Source organism: Alexandromys fortis, unplaced genomic scaffold, assembly GCF_014885135.2.
Source record: "Alexandromys fortis isolate MF-2015 unplaced genomic scaffold, M_Fortis_MF-2015_v1.1 scaffold_7, whole genome shotgun sequence".
Taxonomy (NCBI): Eukaryota; Metazoa; Chordata; class Mammalia; order Rodentia; family Cricetidae; genus Alexandromys; species Alexandromys fortis.
In genome coordinates, this window is record NW_026067920.1 from 22148428 (window position 1) to 22167886 (window position 19459).

At 40.9% G+C, this 19459-nt stretch overlaps 1 protein-coding gene across 1 annotated transcript in view; it reads left to right on the top strand.

The window, feature by feature from the left end:
- The window catches only part of Wdpcp (WD repeat containing planar cell polarity effector), a 275150-nt gene that overhangs the window by 141555 nt on the left and 114136 nt on the right, over nucleotides 1-19459 (top strand). Inside the window, exons 8-9 of the mRNA XM_050140767.1 lie at nucleotides 985-1118; nucleotides 4498-4689. Of these exons, the coding sequence (XP_049996724.1) occupies nucleotides 985-1118; nucleotides 4498-4689 (326 nt within the window). The remainder of the gene's footprint in view (nucleotides 1-984; nucleotides 1119-4497; nucleotides 4690-19459) is intronic.

Sequence of the window (19459 nt, forward strand, 5' to 3'; positions counted from 1 at the left end):
TTTTTGGTTTTTCGAGATAGGGTTTCTCTGTAGCTTTGGTGCCTGTCCCGGAACTAGCTCTTGTAGACCAGGCTGGCCTCGAACTCACAGAGATCCGCCTGCCTCTACCTCCCGAGTGCTGGGATTAAAGGCGTGCGCCACCGTCGCCCGGCTCCTACTTACATTCTTTAGAAATAAAGCTGTAGAAGTATTTTTTGCTGATCTTCATTATTGAACATTATTTATGTAATATGTGCTTGGGCAGAGCATACTTTATTTCACCCAGTTTGTAAGTCTTCAAAAGAATTACAGATAACTTGGTTGTGTGTGGTTTTTTAAATCATGGTTTCTCTGTGTGGTCCTGGCTGTCCTGGGATTCACTCTGTAGACCAGGCTGGCTTCAAATTCACCTGCCTCTACCTCCCTAGTTCTGGGATTAAGGGCATGTGCCACCGCCACCAGGCCATAGATGAAAAATTAAAAAAAAAAAGAAATCCATAGAGAACACTGATCAATATCAATTTATTTTCAAATGACTTATATGAATATATGAATGTAGAAATAGTACATAAACACAAATAAAGTCTCTTTAATCTTTTTTATATCTTTTTTTTGAGACTCTTACTATGTATCCCTGGCTGGCCTCACACTTTGCCTGTCTCTGTCTTCCAAGTGATGGAGTTAAAGGTATGTGCCACCATACCCAGCCTCTTACTTGTTTTGAGCTCTGGGTCCCAAATACTTCCTTTGGTGGTGGTCTTCAAACGTTGGGTTTCATGGAAAAAGTCACTGAAAGAGAGCGGAAAATACCCAAGCCATATTATTGTATTGCTGGTTACTGTTTATGTCTACTATCTTTAACATCGTTCAAAATGGATTTGGGAGATGTTAGCAACTTCAATTAATATTTATTTTCCGACAGTATCTTTTAATGATATTTCAGTGGAAATGTATTAACTTGTTATAACTTTGGTCTAACTTGGGATCATTAAATCCCTGTTTTAGCTCTTCTTACAGACAGTTTCATCATCTTATCATTTTTGGCACAAAACAAACTATGTTTTATTCAGTTTACAAAGAAGATGGATTCTCTTGATGTAAATAAGAGACTGGAAAGACTCTCAGCCTTGGATTATAAGGTAGAAATTTCAGTGTATGTACTCATGTAGTCATTAAGGCACACAAGAGCTTTGCAGGAGTTAATGTTATGGTTTTTACTCTTGAACGTTTGTGGATTTCAGGAAGCCTGAGTCTGCCTTGTACCTTTTCTGTGGTGTAGGCCTAAGGGTGGCGTATTTGAGCTTATGGAGGGCAAAGCTGGCTTTCATGCCGATGTTAGTATGTATTCCATTTTCACGTTCCAGTAAGTACCCATATAGCTACTCTGGTTTTCAGTCTAAGAAAGGAAAGAAGGAAGGAGGGTCTTTCAAAGATTAATAGAAAATATAATAAGTTGTGGGAAGACCCTCACATCCCACCCCAACTTTAGCTAGAGGAAATACAAAAAGAAATTTCTTTCAGAGTGCTAGTTTCTCTCCCTCTGCTAACTCCAGGTAATTTGTTTCCCCATATCATGGACTTTACATCTGTTAAGGCAAGATTTTTATTTTAAATGATGTGCTTAAATTTTCCCCCTTACATTTTAATGCTGGGAAGGCATGCTCTCTGCAAGGCTGAGCATCTAATACATTTTCCAGGCTGTTTCAGTTCAAGGCATCTTTTCAGCAATGACTTGTGTTTGCAAGACTGACCCAGCCTCTGTGACGTGGATTTGAGCCAGTTCACTGTTCAGTGGGAACAGAGCTGATATACAGCTGTCTTTAAAGTGATGCACATATATGCTATCCTCAAGTGTCTATAAAGAGGCACAACAGCCCTGTGGCTTGTAATTGATGTGTTTGCTTAAAAGCTGGTTTTTTGTACCTAACTTTCTGTACTTTGGAATTGTTATTTATGATGATTGGAGTACTAATGGCAAAAGAAAGATATAATTTGTTTAAAAGAAGCATCTTTTCTTATAAGAAAGAGTTTAATAAAGATATAATTTGTTTAAAAGAAACATCTATTGTTATAAGGCAGAGTTTAACTTACTTTTTAACATGGAAAAAGTTACCTGAAATCAGTTTTTCATTGTGATAATAAAATATGATCTCGCTTGTATGCCAGATTTGTAGAGCTCCTATAAAATTTGCATGATAATGATTTTCTCTACTTGGCAATTTATGATATTCATGTATTCTATTTAGTCAGTCAAAAAATAAAAGTTTCCCTTTAATGTTATTACAGCATTGCTTTCGTCCAAAGTGGTTAAACTAGATTGATTTTAAAATGTTTTTTCCTAATGTTGGTTTTTAAAAATATATCATTATTTCTTAGCTAGTGCCATTTATAGTGTTGTTAACCTTATTATGTAAAATCCTGTATGACTAGCTCCTTTTGTTTCAGGTGTGGTAGGTAACTGAGTGACGTCTTCTGGACTAAAAGATGGTAGCTAATGAGACTAAAGAAAACTGCAAGGGTGTCAGCAGCATAAGAAAAAATATAAAAAAATAGGCCTTCTCTTTGGCGCTATGTTGCTTCAGGAGGGGAATTAGCACATTATTTCTGCCTTTGGACTTGGGAGACTTTGGCATTTCACATCATTGCGACACAATAGAGGAATACGTCCCCTTCTGGGAAGACCATGGGTTTCATTTCTTCCTTCAGCGTTTGAAACATGCAATATTTGAAAATAGTGAGTGCCACCATTTCTCAACTGGAAGTGTAAGAAACTTATCCATGTGTCCTGCTCTTTTGAGCGTCAATGCAGAACACCAATGCCATTAAAATCCACAGGAAATGTAAAATCTCAAACAATTACTGCTCTGCATTGTGCAAAAACTGAATGTGCAAATCACTTCTTTTTAACTTACTTTATCGTCTAGAAATTTATAGCATGCCTACATGGCAAGCTAGATACCTGAATATGATGTACATGTGTCTTTAAATATTTAGTGATTATAGTATTTCTCTCAAATAAAAAGAAAGTTATAATAATTTCATTAAAACTTAACTATAAGTATTTCTACTTAAAGTATAAATGCATCTGTGTCCATTTGAATTTTAGAACAAAGACTTACATCGAGTATTTATAATTCTGGTTTTCTCTCCAGTTATGCCATAATTTAATTATTTCACACTGAAATAATTTTGACTAGAAGAATTTCAGGATAAATATCCAGAAATGTTGACCTTTAACAAGCTTTCCTGTCCACATTTTAAAAATCCAATTCAGTTTAACAGTTGAGGGACAGCGCAAGGAGTTAAATGTTTACTAGGAGAGAACAACACTGGTAATTACTTTGATTTTGGTTCCTTTTGATGTGTATTCAGAGGATGAAGAGGTCAATAATATTATGGCCATGCAAATAGAAAAGAGTTCCTTTTGACCACGTTGGAAAAAAAATAGCAGAGGATTATTAAAGCATTAACCTTGATTTTAATGGCCTTGGTTGAGTGGTGAGATCACAATTTGGATGAGCCTGATTATTTACTAAATACAATACATAAATGCAGCGGGTTCTTAACACCCATTGCACTCTGGCATTATCGCATTACTGCCATCCTTTGTTGCCTTGCAGACAGGAATATGAAAGCAATCTGTCATGTAGTGAGACTGGCTCCAGAAGCATTTCTCTGATAAGAAGACCCCCTGCCCTTTGCTAGTGTCTGGTCCAGTAGGCTTAGCCATGCGCTTAATCCCCAGAAAGTGGTTCGATTATTGCTGACCAGCAATGGCAAGATAGTTTTTTTTCCTTCCAAGCTATCAACCTTCCATTAATTCCTTAAGCAGAAATACGGTGCAATCTATATTTCCTTGGCATGTGTCACCCAGATGGTGCCGTGCTTATGTTTTCAAATAACCATGTTCCAAAATAACATAGTTTGAATAATAAATTCGGCAAATCCTTCCTAAGAAAGAGAAGTGTAATTCTCAGAAGCTGCATAAACTTTCACGTATGATGCCATGGCTTATCCCTTTTATGCAGAATATGTGTGTATACATCTAATATATTCTTTTAAGAGATATTTGCCTCGAGTTGTTTCTCCCTTTTATTGTTGTCAGCCATTGTCACCGTGTTATGTCTTAGATAGTCGCGAGACACTCTTGGTCGGCAGCGCCACACCTGTCATTTCATAGAGCTGGTCCTGAACCCTCTGTGCAGGTCGATGCTGTCAAGCAACCATGACTGCACATTTTGTATTGATTGGAATTGTTACATCTAGTTCCTCCCTAACTCACATTTCTTTTTCTTCTTTCCTCTGCTAAAAATTGGGAAAATTTTGAACATATGTCTTTTTTATATATGTGTCAAAGGAATTTGGTACATCCTGACACCCTCATAAGCACACGTGGAAGATGCATATTTACTTGTGTTTTTTACATTTACAGATGCTTTGATTTTTTGGAAATACTCAGATGATTTTTCATCCTTTAAAATAAATGTTTTCATATGTTTTTTGTCTGTTAACCATTAGGTTTCCTATTATGACATACCTGGCCCAGCTCACAGGACACTAGAGCGTCGCTTAGCTATCAATTCCTCGGAGGATGTAGTTGTTTGCTGGTGGCCTCTGGCCAGTGATGGCGCTTGGCCTTGGACTCCAATCTCTTCTGAGAAGGACAGAGCGAATCTCCTGCTCCTGGGTTTTACTCAAGGAGGACTGCAGGTAAATCTAAAACAAATGCATCCATTTTAATGAAGTGCAAATAAAATAGTATTACTGGTTTTCCTATTCTGAAATATGTGTGAATACATTTTAAGCCTGTAATTTATATTTTCAAATATTCAAAAGGAAATTGAATATCAAATGAGATCCTAAAATGTGGCGTAGCTGGAGCATAAGCAGACAATTCCAGATTGGCTGAGACGGTGCAGTGACTGAGGGCACAGGCTTCTGGGTTCACATGCTGCTTCTGCCCCTGCCTCGCTGTCTGCTTGAGTGAGTTACCAGCCTCTAGGTGCTGCAGTTTCCTTATTTGAAAAGTAGAGTTAAACTAGTGAAAATGGTGTATTCTGTATAGCAACACGTACACAGCAAACTCACGATCACTGTGGTCGTGATCACCAGTCCTGTTTGTTGTTGAGGATTTCATACCTGGAAAAGCCATGCTACCAGCTACCTTAGCAAGCACCAGTCCAAGGCCCGTTTTGTGTAAGCCTGTCATGTGATGGCATATCACCAGTGGGGCAAGGGGGACTTCAGCGCAGCGTTCTCTCCAGGGCCTGACTGCTGATGGCAGCCCAGGAAAGTGGTCACATAGGCATCCTCCTGCTGTCTGTTCCCAGCAGGGCTGTGGTCACTTACTTATCCACATGATGAACCTGTGTGTGCTTTTAGTTTGTACCTGTGTAAACAGAAACTTTTGGCTTTCTTTTTTAATAATGAAAGAGTTCTCTTCTTCTTAGTTTTAGTTTGAACTGGTGGAGCAGATCTATGCCAGTGTTTTCCTCTAAACCTTCAGACTTTAAGAAGTCTTTCTCAGCGAGTGTGCTGGGAGGCAGGGAGCCGGTCTATGCGCTCTCTTCCCCACCTGCATAAACTTGCAGTCTTTTGAGTTTTGTTTATTTTGGAGACTGGGCTTTGTTACATAGCCTAAAACTCCTCATCCTCCTGCCTCAGCCTCTTGGTTGTTGAGTTTGAAGGCATGTGCTATCAGGTCCAGCTTTAGGCTGCCTTTGAATATTGAAGGGTCCTAGTCCTTTATTTCTGATATGTATGTGTTCTTTAATAACTGGACTTCCCCAGTTCTTCTGCAGTAAATGTTCCCAGTTCTGTGTTCTGGTTTGGGTAGATCACCTAGTCTAACTGGCCTTAGTTTTCTTATTTTTAAGATAGTAAGTTCTCCCCAGGCCCCTGGTGGCTCTAAAGAGTGCAGCTATGGGAGCTGAAGCACACATCTGCTTTGGTCACTTCACTTAAGTCTTCAGTATATGATGAACCCAAGCTCAGCCTGACCCAAAATGATCTTGACCTGCCTTCCCAGCGTTGTTTTCCTCTATAAATATAGTCCTGGCTGAATTTACCCACCGACTCATTATTCCCCATTTCCTGAAGTAATGGTGTTTCAGTCTGAATTAGCCAGTGGCTTTGAGCATGACCTTGCTGAGCACTGCGTTTCGTCCCAGATGGTAGGAATAAGAAACTATTTTGCCTTCAAGGACCTTGGTTATTTTTTTAACCAGTGAGAGACAATTATGAAAACGTTGAGGTACATGGGAGTGTCAGTTTGCTATAGGTGGAGTGCGTGTAAGCTATGGTGGGAGCCAACGCCGAGTGGTTGATTCCACCCAGATAGTGAGAAGATTATGAAAAGGCTTTACAGTGTGCTCAAAGATGAGGTGGACACCCAGTTTCACTTGCTTTTATTCTAGATTTAACTTCAAGCCTTTATTAACACTGGAGTGACTTTGCTAGCCATTTCTCCCATCTGAAACAGTATCAAAGGAAATTACATAAACTAGATTTTGATGTTATGATTCCGTCTTTAAAGAGTTGTTTGAGTCTCTTTGTGGGGGGTGCAATTCTGTTTTGTTGAGTTGCTTCCATAGTTTTTATGAAAGTGTCCACTTTGTGGAAACATCTGATCTATTTTTAATGAATGTGTATATAGAATGTGAGTATCACTTTTTGTGTTACCCGGGATTTATCCCAGAACCTCTGTCACTAGATAAGCAAGCACTCTTCTGCATCCCAAGGCCACTCTCTTTCACTTCTGAGATTCTATTGCATGCAATTCATTTTCTCAGCAAGGGCTTTTGTTTGAGCTATTGTCCCTTTCAGTTGCGCTATCAAAATCCAACTATTCAAAAGAATTATAATTTTTTTCCAGGAACTTTTGTGAATTTCACTATGTAAAAGGTAAATCAATGTTTTTAGGGGGAAATACTTGGTTTACTTTTTCATGTGAAGACTTAATCTTTAACAGGAACATTTTGGCATGTTATAAGCTAAAGCCACCAGTGGCTGAAAGTAGTTTCCTTTTCTGTAGCAACATCAATCTTTTTAAACACATCATCAGAATCATAAGTCAATATGCTTTTAAGCACCGAAATTAGAACCAAAAGGGGAGATCTTCATAGAGAAGAAATTGAATAATCATTGAATCTGTTAAACTTTAGAATTATAAAAACATTCCCATCTAGCCCCCTCCCCCCAGATAATAAGCTTTTATCTGGACAGTATCAGAATCCTAGAAGAGTGTTCCTAGCCCAGTAGTGCATCGCAGCCGCCTGCAGAGCTTCTGAGACTGGGCTGCCACACTCCTTCCATCAGAATCTCCGGTCAGGAGGGGGCATCAGTAATCTGCTTCAGGTTCCCTAGGTGATCTCATGTTCATCCAAGATGAGACCCACTGCTTTACAGCGAACTTAAAAAACAAAAACAAAAAACCCTGAAGCCATCTTTTTTGCATAACAGACCGTGGAAAGGATAAAGCCCACATACTGAAGCAAACGAGAGTTTTAACAGTAGAGTCTAAGTAGAAAATTGGCTTACCAAGCTGCTAAAAAAAAATAAGAAAAGAAAATAAAGGAAACAGAAATCAACTCTCTGTGACCAAATTATCTGTCCTTTCTGAGGGAAAACATTTTAAAATTTATTTTATGGATATTTGAAAATGCCTGGCCCAGTTTCATACCACGGAGTTCTAAACAAATAGTGTGCATCTTAACTAGAAGCGTGGAGCAGTGAGTTCTGTAGTCTAAGGAAGATGGCTGCTAATAGTATAGAAAAAGGAACTTTGATCAGTAAATCCATTAGGCCCCTGTTGAAGGGGCTCGGGAGACGACTCAGTTGCTGTTCAGCATAGGGACCCAAGTTTGATCCACAGGGTCAGGTAAGAAGCCAGATGGGATGTGTGTGCTGGGGGGTTGGGGACAGCAGGACCCTGAGGCTCTCTGACTGGCCAGCCAGCCTCTGGCAAGCACCATTGGCTAGAGACCCCAGCAAAAGAGCAAGGTGGATGCCTCCTGAGGAACCACACACAGCACAGACCTTCCACCTCCCCGACACACCCACACATAGGCACCTGTGCGCATACATGAGTCTGCACATACCTATGTAATTCATTTTAGCAGTTTATATGTGGGTTATCATGTGTTACATTGATGGAGGAAGGTAATTGGTTAATTATAATAAACCAACTGCTTGGCCTCATAGCTTAGAACATAGAGGAAGTGAGGTCAGACTCTGCTCTGCTCCCGGAGAGACTCTGCTCTCCGGAGCACAGACACCATGCTCCCAGGATGGACGGAGGCTAGAATCTTCCCGGTAAGCGCACCTTGGGGTGCTTACACACATTATTAGAAATGGGCTAGTCCAGGTGCGAGAATTAGCCTGTAAGGGCTAGAGTTCATGGGCCAAGCAGTTCTTAAATGAATACAGTTTGTGTGTTGTTATTTCGGGCATAAGCTAGCAAGCGGCTGGGGTATTGGGGACGCAGCCCCGCCGCTCCTATTTCAACATTACATGGTAACATTGCCATTTAAATTTTTTACTCCTACTTTATTTTGAAAAGTTTTTGCCATTTTGGTCTGCTGTATACATTCGCTTTGATGAGCACCTCATGACAACTTACTCTTCCATTTTATATTTGCACGGCCGTCTTAGCTTTTTAGCTGTGCGACTTTGAGACTTCTTTCTACCTGTGGTGCTTGTTATTCTTTTTTTAAAAATGCTGCAAGATCCCCGCGGCTGTAGGCAGCAGAAATGCTGTAGGTCCCAAATGGTGGTGGCGGGCCATGTGGCGGCAGACAGCGGGCCCTGGGAGCAGCCAGTCCCAGGCAGAGAGCTGCTGGTCTCAGAGCGGTGGTGGCGCGGTGGTGGCGGGCCATGTGGCAGCAGGCAGTGGGCCCCAGACAGAGACGGCTGTTGGTCCCTGAGCAATGGCTGGTCTCAGGCTGGGAGACACATGGCGGGCGGGCGGGCAGGAGACAGAGACATGGATAGACACGACATGCAGGGTGAGGTTGAATGTTTATTCAGGGAGTTATGGAGGAGGAAGGGTGAAGGGGGGGGACAGAGAGAGAGGGAGAGAGAGAGAGAGAGAGAGAGAGAGAGAGAGAGAGAGAGAGAGAGAGAGAGAGAGAGAGAGAGAGAGAGAGAGAGAGACAGAGAGAGAGAGAGAGAGAGAGAGAGAGAGACAGAGAGAGAGACAGAGAGAGAGACAGAGAAAGGGGGAGCAGAGAAGTGGGGAGAGAGGCAGAAGCGAAGCTGCCTCTCCGAGAGGAAGAAGGAAGAGAGAGCGAGCTGAGGCCAGAAGCTGAAGATCAGCCTGCCTCAGCGGATGGGGGAGGGAGTGGGTGTGGTTTGTCTCTTAAAGGGACCAAAACCATAACAGTGCTAGCATCACAGTCTGTGGAGAGACCACCTGAGCGTGCCCCCGTAGTCACTGCGGTCACAGAACGTGTCAGACCTGGTAGATAAACCTCACAGGCCTATGCTTTTCCTATGAGAGGTTTTGTTGTTTGTGTTTGTTTCTTGCCATTTGTTTGAAACAAGGTCTCATGTGGCCCAGGCTATTCTTCAGCTTCCAATTGCCTTGCCTCTGGCTTTGATGCTGGAACACAGGTGTGCACCGCCAGCAAATGAAGCATTATTTTTGTGGCAAGTTTTAAAGGGCAGCAGTGACTGATGGGAAAGTGTTTGTGTCCCACTATTAATATACTACAATTTGGCAAAGGAGTCCAAAAAATTTACAGATATTTTCAACTGAAAAGCCAAAATATGAACACCATTACAGTAAGTACATCTGTGTTAGCTTTTAGCTAAATGAGTCATATACTCTGTTTCAGAGAATGCAATGGTTGTATTCTTTTTAGTGCTGGCTTAGTATATATTTATTACAAAATATAATGCATATGAAGCAAGCCACACAAAGTAAATGCATAGATTAATGTGCCTTTATGAGCAAAGCACCCTTGGCCAGCTGGAGACCTAGATCTGTGCAGCACTGGGAAGCACCTCTCTGTGCTGTCCCAGTCTTAACCACCACTCCGTTCCCCTCCGTCACCATTGCCGTGAACTTCACACTCTCTTGTTTGCTTACATGGTTTTACCACCTCTCTGGACGTCCCCAGAAAACAGCATAATATCCACTGAAAGCATTTCAGTGTGTGTCTTAGTCTACAGGTCCCCATCAGCCCCATTCTTCCCTTAAAATGTATCTGTTGCAGCTGCAGCATCTGGGGACTGGACCTGTTTGTATCTGCATGGCAACCTTTAACATGTTTTTGTGTCTTCTGCTGGTCTGCAGGTCAATACTCTGGTGAGACGCTCACGAGTAGTTGGCCTTTAACAGAGGCTCACCCTTCAGGTTCGTTTGCTCTGTTTCTGGTTTTTGGTGATAGCAACTATTGATGCTCAGTTTCAAGGTGCATCCATTCATTAATGTTATAAAATGGTAATTTTCAGCCGGGTGGTGGTGGCGCATGCCTTTAATCCCAGCACTCTGGAGGCGGAGGCAGGCGGATCTCTGTGAGTTCGAGACCAGTCTGGTCTACAAGAGCTAGTTCCAGGACAGGCTCCAAAGCTACAGAGAAACCCTGTCTCGAAAAACAAAAAACATAAAAACAGATAAAATGGTAATTTTCTTTTTAAATTATTTTCATGTATTATTTGGACTTTTATAAATGTCATGTCTCTCAGCTTTATATAGTAAGCTGAATTAAACTGTCTCTTTCTTACCATTTGTCAAAATAATAAACTAATCTGTAATGAAGGTGGTGATTTTAATTTTAAAATAGCATTATTAATACATATATTCAAATGTTCTCTTTGATATATTAATAAATTGTAACTGTATCTTTAGAAGCTTAGATTACCTCATTTTTGGCCACTAAAACTTCTTCAGATTGCTCTCTCTTGTCGTGATCCCAGCTGTCTGGTGTGTCAGTGGTTCATGTCCATCTTGTACATTGTCCTGGAACTCACCTTATATACCAGGCTGGCCTTGAACTCAGAGATCTGCCTGCCTTTGCCTCCTGAGTGCTGAGATCAAAGTTGTGCACCACCAGCTCTTGGTGATAGGTTTTTTTTCTTTTAAATGAAAAAATGATGATTTTGACTTTAAGTCAAGATATTAGGGACCTTGGCTTGTTGTAGCGATATGTATATTTGTATACATATTCATAGTATGTTTATATTGATACTTCTAGCTCAATACTAGAGAGTCCCTAATTTTAATTCTTCTACATATTACTACTATATTTTCTATATTCTGTACCAAAACTCTTAATTCCTACGGATGCGAGGAATGCATTGGATCCCATAATTTCTTTTTTCTTATGCCCCATATCACACACACATGCCTACCTTGTCTAATTTCTTGTTTACTGTGCCCCATAGCACACCATGCCCACCTTGTCAGGATGCTCATCCTAACATCCCCACTAGTGTTTTAATTATTGAGGACATTCAGTTTTTCTCTCTGTTTTGCTTATTTCTCTCCTATCATCTTAAAATAGTCTAAATCATGTAATATATTTGTTGCATATAATTCTCTTTTTAAAATACACATCTAGTTGTCCATGGGTCTTTGGCTTTGCCATCTAAAAGAATCTTCTACTGTGAGTGGAAATGTAAAGAAACTGAAGAATTAAGGCACCCCTGCTGCTGATCTGAAAACAGGGCTAGTAGTTTATGGTCAGGATAAAACTTCTAATTAGAGCCTGAATTTTGCACTAAGTATCTGTGTTTAGACTCATGTTTTTGATTTTGTTTGTTTGTTGTTTGCGTGTGTAGCTGTTGGGAACTGCTGGTTGAAAAGACTGCTTTCTTCATTGGTTTGCTTCTGCTCTTTGTCAGAAGTCCATATTCCTCTATTCTGTTCATTAACTATGCCTGTTTCATGAAGTAAGTCTTTGAAATATTGTGTTGACTATTATGACATTAATGCAAACAAATAAGGTTCTAACTTACACATGCTGAAGAGGATGGGTGCGAGAATGTTCATGCTTCCTTTAGTTATGTTTACCTATCTAAATATTCTTTATGATTGTATGGTATTTATATGTTTATCCTCTATACAAATGTCAGAATTAATTGGAAATGTTAAAGATAGGGAATACATCTATTAAAACCAAATGCTATTATTTGTTTTAAAAGTTCTTTTTTACTTTTATTTATCAGTGTGTGTGCGCGCACGTGTGCACTTGTGTGGCATAAACATGTTTATGTGTGGCCACAGTGTTTGTCAAGTTCAGAGAAAAAATTGGGGTCAAACTCAGGTCATTGGGCTTGTCTTACTGGTTCAAATGTTACTTTTCTTGTTTTTTTTTTTTCAGTTGATATATCTGATTGAGTATGTAGCACAATAGGGACCTCTCATTCACTTCTTATCGAAGAGGAAGTTAGACTGTGATAAAGAACAACATAGCAATAACTAAAACAATTAAAGGTGAATTTCTGACAGTAAGGAAAACCTGTATGTGTATACAAGGAGCCCACGTACAGAGAGAATTCATAGCAGTGTTGCTTTCAATAGTAAGAAGGAACTAGAAACATCTTATGTATCTGGTGATCTTTCAAGCTTAGCAATAAGGAGGCACAGGAGAAATAGTAATGGAATTCAACATGCTACATATGAGAACAAAATTTTGTTTAAATATGTAATAGATGAATTAAATGCTAAAACTAGCTGATGTTTTTCATCATGTTTGAGGTATTTTCACTGAATAATGTCAGTTGGTTGCCTCAGTATTATAGCCAATAGCCAGTATGAACAAGGGACATGTTCCTCCTTCAGTTTGTGTGCTGGCTGGGTTTGTCAACTTGCCACGAACATGGACATGTTTTGGAAGAGAGACTCTTAATTGAGAAAAGGCTTTCATAAGATTAGCCTGCAAGTCTGTAGGGCATTTTCTTAGTTAGTGACTGGTATGGGAGGGCCCAGCTTATTGTGTGGGCATGTGGCCCTAGGGTGTGTGAGAAAGCAGGCTGGCAAGCCAGGAAGCGGCACTCCTTATGGCCTCCGCATCAGGTCATGCCTCCGGGTATCCGCCCTGATTTTCCTGGATGATAGACTCATAAGCTTTGAGATGTAACCCTTTTCCTTCCTAAGCCACTTTGGTCTTGGTGTTTGTCACAGCAGTAGAAACTCTAACTAATGAACAGTCTGTATTATATTTTGTTATATAATAAGATGATGTAAGTATGCTTGCTTTCTATGAGAATAAAGTTTTCTGTGTTCTCTCTCCTGCAGAGAAAGCGGGGAGGGAGTGATCCAGGCTTAGTGGTGTTGTCTGTAATTCTAACTACTCTAGTGAGTGAGACAGGAGGACCACAAGTTCAATGCATGCTGAACAACTGAATGACACCCTGTCTAAAAATTGAAATAATGGGTTGTAACTATAACTCAGTGGTAGACTGCTTGCTAAGCAAATGGGATACCCTATATTTCCTCCCTGTAAAACACACACACACACACACACACACACACACACACACACACACGCACACACCAGCTTAAATCTCTACCAACAGGCAAATAAAAACATTTTGTGGTACATTCAGAGGGTGGAATACTATATAGAAGACTAAACTATATCTGTTATTTTTTTAAATTTCAGAAGAATAAATTGAGCAAAAATGAAATTATAGTATGAGATAGTTTAATAACATTTATGCAAACTTATAAAACAGAATAATTCTACATGTTCTATAGGGTTTCTCTAGATTGATTATAATAATATACGTAAGGATAAATACCACACTTATAATAATGTTGCCTCTGGGGTGGGATAGAAGGAAATGGGGCCTGGCAGGCTTCAACTTATATGTGATATCTTATTTTTAAAATTGAGGCAAAAAGATAGTATTTCCTAAAGCTGTTTTTCACATATTTTTTCTCTACTTTTATGTGTGTGTTGAATGTTTCATAAAAAGAAGTAAAAATAAAATGTACTTTTTATCTTCTGTTCCTAAAAATTCTGCAAAGTGATATAGAGAATGTAGATTTCAGAATAAATCCTAGTGATAAGCTAAGAACTCTGGCTGCTGCATAATCTTTTAAGTAACCTGTTTACCTACTGGTGAAGGCTTCAGTGCCAGGAAAGGCCTCTCTTTAAATAATTCTCCTGATTTGCATATTGGGTGACTTCTAAAAGATTCAGGAGAGGTTCCCTCTCTAGTTGAAACATGAAACTTGAAGGTTTGAGCCAGTCTCTCACTATGATTTCTTTTCTGCTTTTTGTTCTTTCTGGATTTGAGCATACCTTTCAGGAATGGTCATCAGTCATATTGACTGGTAGGGCTTTCTCTCCTTGTACTGTTCCTGCATGGATTCTATGTAGTTTTTGAGTCAGTGGCTTCAGAACCTTAGAAACTTGCCTCTGAAGAGTGACCTTCAACTGACCTTTCTGCCTTTACCTCAAAAGTCCATGGTTATAGGTGTGTGCCATCATTTCCTGACAAAATTAGTTTTTTTTTCTTTTAAAAGAATGAAAATGAAGGTTGACCATAATGAAACCTTGAGCGTTTAACCTGAAAGTTGCCGGATTTAAACTTGGCTAAAACAATTCTCTTTAGGAAGTTTTAGAACCTCATCTGATTGTTCTGCTGTTTCTTAGTCTGAAGTTTTGCATTTTTACATTTTTAGCATTTATGTATTTATTTTTTACTACACAGTTTTATTTTTACACTCACATGCATACGCACATGCATGCACACAAACACTGAGCCATGATCACCCATCTTTAGGAATGAAAGTACCCCCTCCTTGGCTGCCTCTGACGTCAGGTAGCCCTGGGTGGGCTGATAGTTTGGATCTGGGGTCTTCCTGTTCCTCCTTGTCTTCATGTTAAAGCAGGGACTCTGCATTGCCTTGGCTGACTTATCAAATTTTGAATCTTTTCTTTTTCATCCATCAATAATTTTGTCTCATTTAAACTTTATACAGTCATAATGTTTATTGACCATTGTCATATACCAAGTACAATGATAAATCTCATAATAAGATAAAACCCACTTGGTATTACCTCCTTCCAAAGCGCATCTTTTCTGTATTTAAACTTTTTCTCTATGTGTTACACTTGGCACTTAGCTAAGTATCAACGTAAATCCTAAGTAAGAAATACGGATTATATTTAGTGATCAGTGCCTTTCATGTTTTCTATTAGCTACAGACCTTGCCAAATGATTTGGGGTTTTCTTTTCAGGACTAGCAATAAACGTGTCTATTGAGGGTGCTTCTGTTCCTTGCATGTTTGTTGCTAATGTTAATTCTTACTACAATCCTACAACATATGTGAATAAATCCTTCCTTTTCATAAGAGAAAACTATAGAGTTCTAAGCAGTGAACTTGCCCAGGACCTCAGGGCTTCCTTTGCCAAAACAAGAGCTGGTGCCCAGCTGCTATATTTCCTCTACAGTGTTGATCGTGATGGTTAGACAGAATCAGGTTCAATTAGGATCAAATCCTAAAGCCAAGCATATAAAATACTTTAAAATACAGGTATTTTGGTTATCCACGCTAACAGATCATTCTGAGAGCTATAACCCAGCCCCACCTGTTCTTTCCATAGTCCTGTCTAGACTCCAGCACCATGGAAGAACTAGTGGGGAACGGACAGCATTCACTTATGTTTAGTTTGTGTGAATTTTGCTCAGAGGAGGCAGTTTTCTTTGGTTCATCTTAAAGCTAGTTGACTGTTCGCATTTCCTAAGTCCATTCTTATTGGAGCACAGCAGCTGATTAAGAATGAAGCATCTTTAAGGAGAATCCTCTAACGAGAGTCCTTTGCCCACACTTCTGCAGTAACACTGGGTGCAGTGGCCTTAGAACAGCTCAGCACGCACATCCTCCTCCACCCTCTGTTCACAGGGAAGGAAAACCGATGAACTTGTAAATTACCTGTGTTCACTAGGCGGGGAGTCTTTGGGCCCTAGGTCAGCAATATTCTATCTCTTTGACAGTCATTGTTCTTATCTCTAGAGTATAGATTCGCGGTGTCATTTTTGGAGCAGTGAAGTGATTAAGATGTGTATGAAGGGCAGCGTGGTCCAGGGTTGGAGAGCCAGCTCAGTTGTTAAATGCTGGTGCTGCTCTTGCAAAAGGCTGGAGTTCAGTTTCCAGCCCCTATGTGTTGAGTGGCTCACAGATCTGCCTGTGACTTCAGCTCCACACATGTACTAGCCCCCCACCCACCCAACAGACAAAATTTAGAGAGAAAATAAATCTTGAAAGAAAAGTAACACAATACTATACTTTTAAACCAAAATGTATTTTTATGTTGTTTTTGTTTTATCTTTAAATTTTTGTGTGTTTTTTTTTGTTTCATTTTTATTTTTTTGGAGTTTTTTTTCTATCTTGATCTGTGGAAGAATTCCATTACAGAATCTTTAATTTTATATATTTTTACATAATAGGATATATACATATAAAAATAAGATATACTTGACGGTCTCAGTCAATCACAAATAAAGCAAAAGCTATGTAAGAAATGGAAATGACATAGACTTAGGAGATAGAAAGGAAGCAGATGAGATAAATTGGAAAGTTACTTTGTATAGGATTTAGTTTTACCTTTTCTATTTAAAGTTTTTAAATTTAAGTTTTTTTATTTTACATACTAATCACAGTTCCCCCTCCCTCCCTACCTGAACATGGTATGTACTCACTCATAAGTGGAAATTAGACATAAAGACAAGGATAACCAGACTACAGTCCACAACCCCTGAGGAACTAGGTAACAAGGAGAACCCTAAAGAGGCATGAGTGGCTAAGATAGGTAAGATCTTTTGAGTAAAGTGGGAATGTGGGGTAGGTGGGGTGGGGTGGAGGAAGGCATGAGGGAACGGGACACAGAGGGAGAGCAAGGAAAAAGATATCTTGATAGAGAGAGCCTTTATGGGGTTAGCAAAATAACCTGGTGCTAGGGAAATTCCCAGGAATCCACAAAGATGACTCCAGCTGAGACCCTAAGCAAAAGTAGAGAGGGTGCTGAACTGGCCTTCCCCTGTAATTAGATTGGTGACTGTAATGGTCTGTCCTGTCTCTTAAAGAGACAAGTCACGCCCATTCCCTACCCCCCACTGAGGCAGGCAGAGGCAGGCAGCTCTTCCTTCCCTGCTGCAGCCTGAGTCTCTTCCTTCTCTCTCTCTGTCTCTCTTCTCTGTCTCTGTCTCTCTTTCTGCCTCTCTGCTCTTTTCTCCTTCTCCCTCTTCCCTTCCATAACCCACTAAATAAATATCCAACCTCACTCTGCATGGTGTACCTATCCGTCTACAGAGACCTGCAGCATGATCTCGTGGCGTGCCCACTGCCTGCCACCACATGGTCTGCTGCAGTCACTCAGGGACCTGCAGCATTTCTGCTGCTGCAGCTGCCAGGAATCCTGCAGCAGTTTTATTAATCCATTACAGTGATAACCCTAAGTGCCATCATAGAACCATCATTTAGTAGCTGATGGAAGCAGACACAGAGATCCACAGTAGTTTTGGTTTTGCAGTGCTGTGGATAAAACCCAAGTCCTCATTCATTCCAGACAAGTGCTTCACTATCAAACTATACTCAAGCCAGTGGCACTTTTAGTTAGGCTGTGTAAAACATCTTCTCTTAAATAATTATCAACAATAGTAGCAGGCCATGGACTGAGGCCTCTTAGAGGGGGTCTCACAAACACCTAGAGACAAAAAAGCCTGGAACCCTGAGCCAAGAGCCCTGAGTCTTCCTTGTAAATTGTATACTGTGCTGCCTGTTTGGTTGGAAGTGTCGCCCCAGCCCCCTGGCACTCCTATATCTAAAGAGTCTGCAATGTTTGGGTCCAGGTATCACTGCAGCCCCCTGGGAGTCTGGAATGTTTGGTAGAAAGTTCCATTCCAAGCCCCCTCCCCTGGGAGATGCCACAGTCACACTCCACCTCCAAGAAAGCCCGCCAAATGGTGACCCCTCCCTAGAGAGGATCAAGACAACTCCCACAGACTATTAAAACAAACCCCCCCCCCCCCCCGCACACCAGATAACAAACAGGAGGTCTTTCAGGTTCTCCTTTTCCCTCTCTGTGTTTTCCCAGAGGGCCACCATCCATTAAACCTGGGCCTTTTCTTACTCAGTTTGATTTGGTCTAATTTGAATTATTGTGTCAGCAGAGAGGCTTAGTAGGCCGTAAAAAGTTTACACTACCATCTGATGGGGGCTCTTCTATTCGGGCTGTCTTGGTGTGAGCTCAGATTTCCCTCAATATCTCATAACTCCAGTGTCTCCTGTTTCTTTCAGTATGCCCAAAAGGGTTCCATTGTACAATTTCAAGTTTTCTAGAGTTATTCTTTAACTGCCATTGCAGTGTTTTGCTTGCTTTAGTCTTTTTAAATGTATAGTTTTTTTTTTAAAAAAAAAGAATTATGGACTTGCTTCCCACCAGCACAGCTTTTGCCTGCTGCTTCATAGGTGTAGAACGGTGTGAAATACACAAGATGGCTGTTTTTTAAGCTGATGGTGAAATGAGGGCTTTGACTAAATGTCTGAAACAGAAGCCCGCACAGCATAAGATAAGCACTTCTGGCGGCAGCGGTAGATTGTGCTGGCGCGCAGGCTGCAGCGAGCAATGGATGCTGAGCCCCAGGCTGCTTCTTTTTGCTTAGTTCAGGACCCCAGCCCATAGACCAGCACCATTCCAGTTACTGTGAGTCTTCCCAATTAATATAGTCTGGATAGTCTCTCACAGGCAACTTAGATGCTCTTCTTGTGCTGAACTACCCTGACCAGAGCAATTCAAGGGAGAAAGTGTTGATTTTAGCTCACACTTCAAAGCAAAGTCCATCATGGTGGACAGTCAGGGCAGCAGGAGCCTGGGACATCTGCTCACACGTCATGTTCACGCCCGAGACAGTTCAGGTAGCCTCTCCTCTGCTGTTCAAGGACCTAGCTGGGAACATCCTGTGGACACCTGGGATCCCCTCTAGATAATTTAGCCTACCCTGAAGGGGATGGCAAAGTAGTGGAGTAGCCCTGTCTGTGGGGCCAGCAGTGAGAGCTGCTGTCCACACGTGGCAGGTAGGAAGTAGAAAAGACCAGGCAGCATCCTAAAAGGCCTACCCCTGTGACTTACTTCTGCCAGCCAGGTCCCACCCCAGAAAGTCTCCTGCCTGCAAAATAGCCTTACAAAGTGGAGACTGATTGCTCAAAACATGAGTCTCTGGGAGAGGACTTTTTTGGTTTTTCGAGACAGTTTCTCTGTGTAACAGCCCACAGTGTCCTGGAACTCATTCTGTAGACCAGGCTGACCTCAGACTCACAGAGATCCGCCTGCCTTCACCTCCTGCATGCTAGAACTAAAGGTGTACACCACCACCAACCAGTAGGAGAGGACGGTTTTTCTCCTGCTGTTTCCGGTGTCTAGAACATAGCTTACTAAAATACTTACTAACTGAATGAAAATGGAGCACAAAGGGCACAAGGCAAGGAAGGCGTTTGGTGTGACCTATTCCAGTATCGCGTGT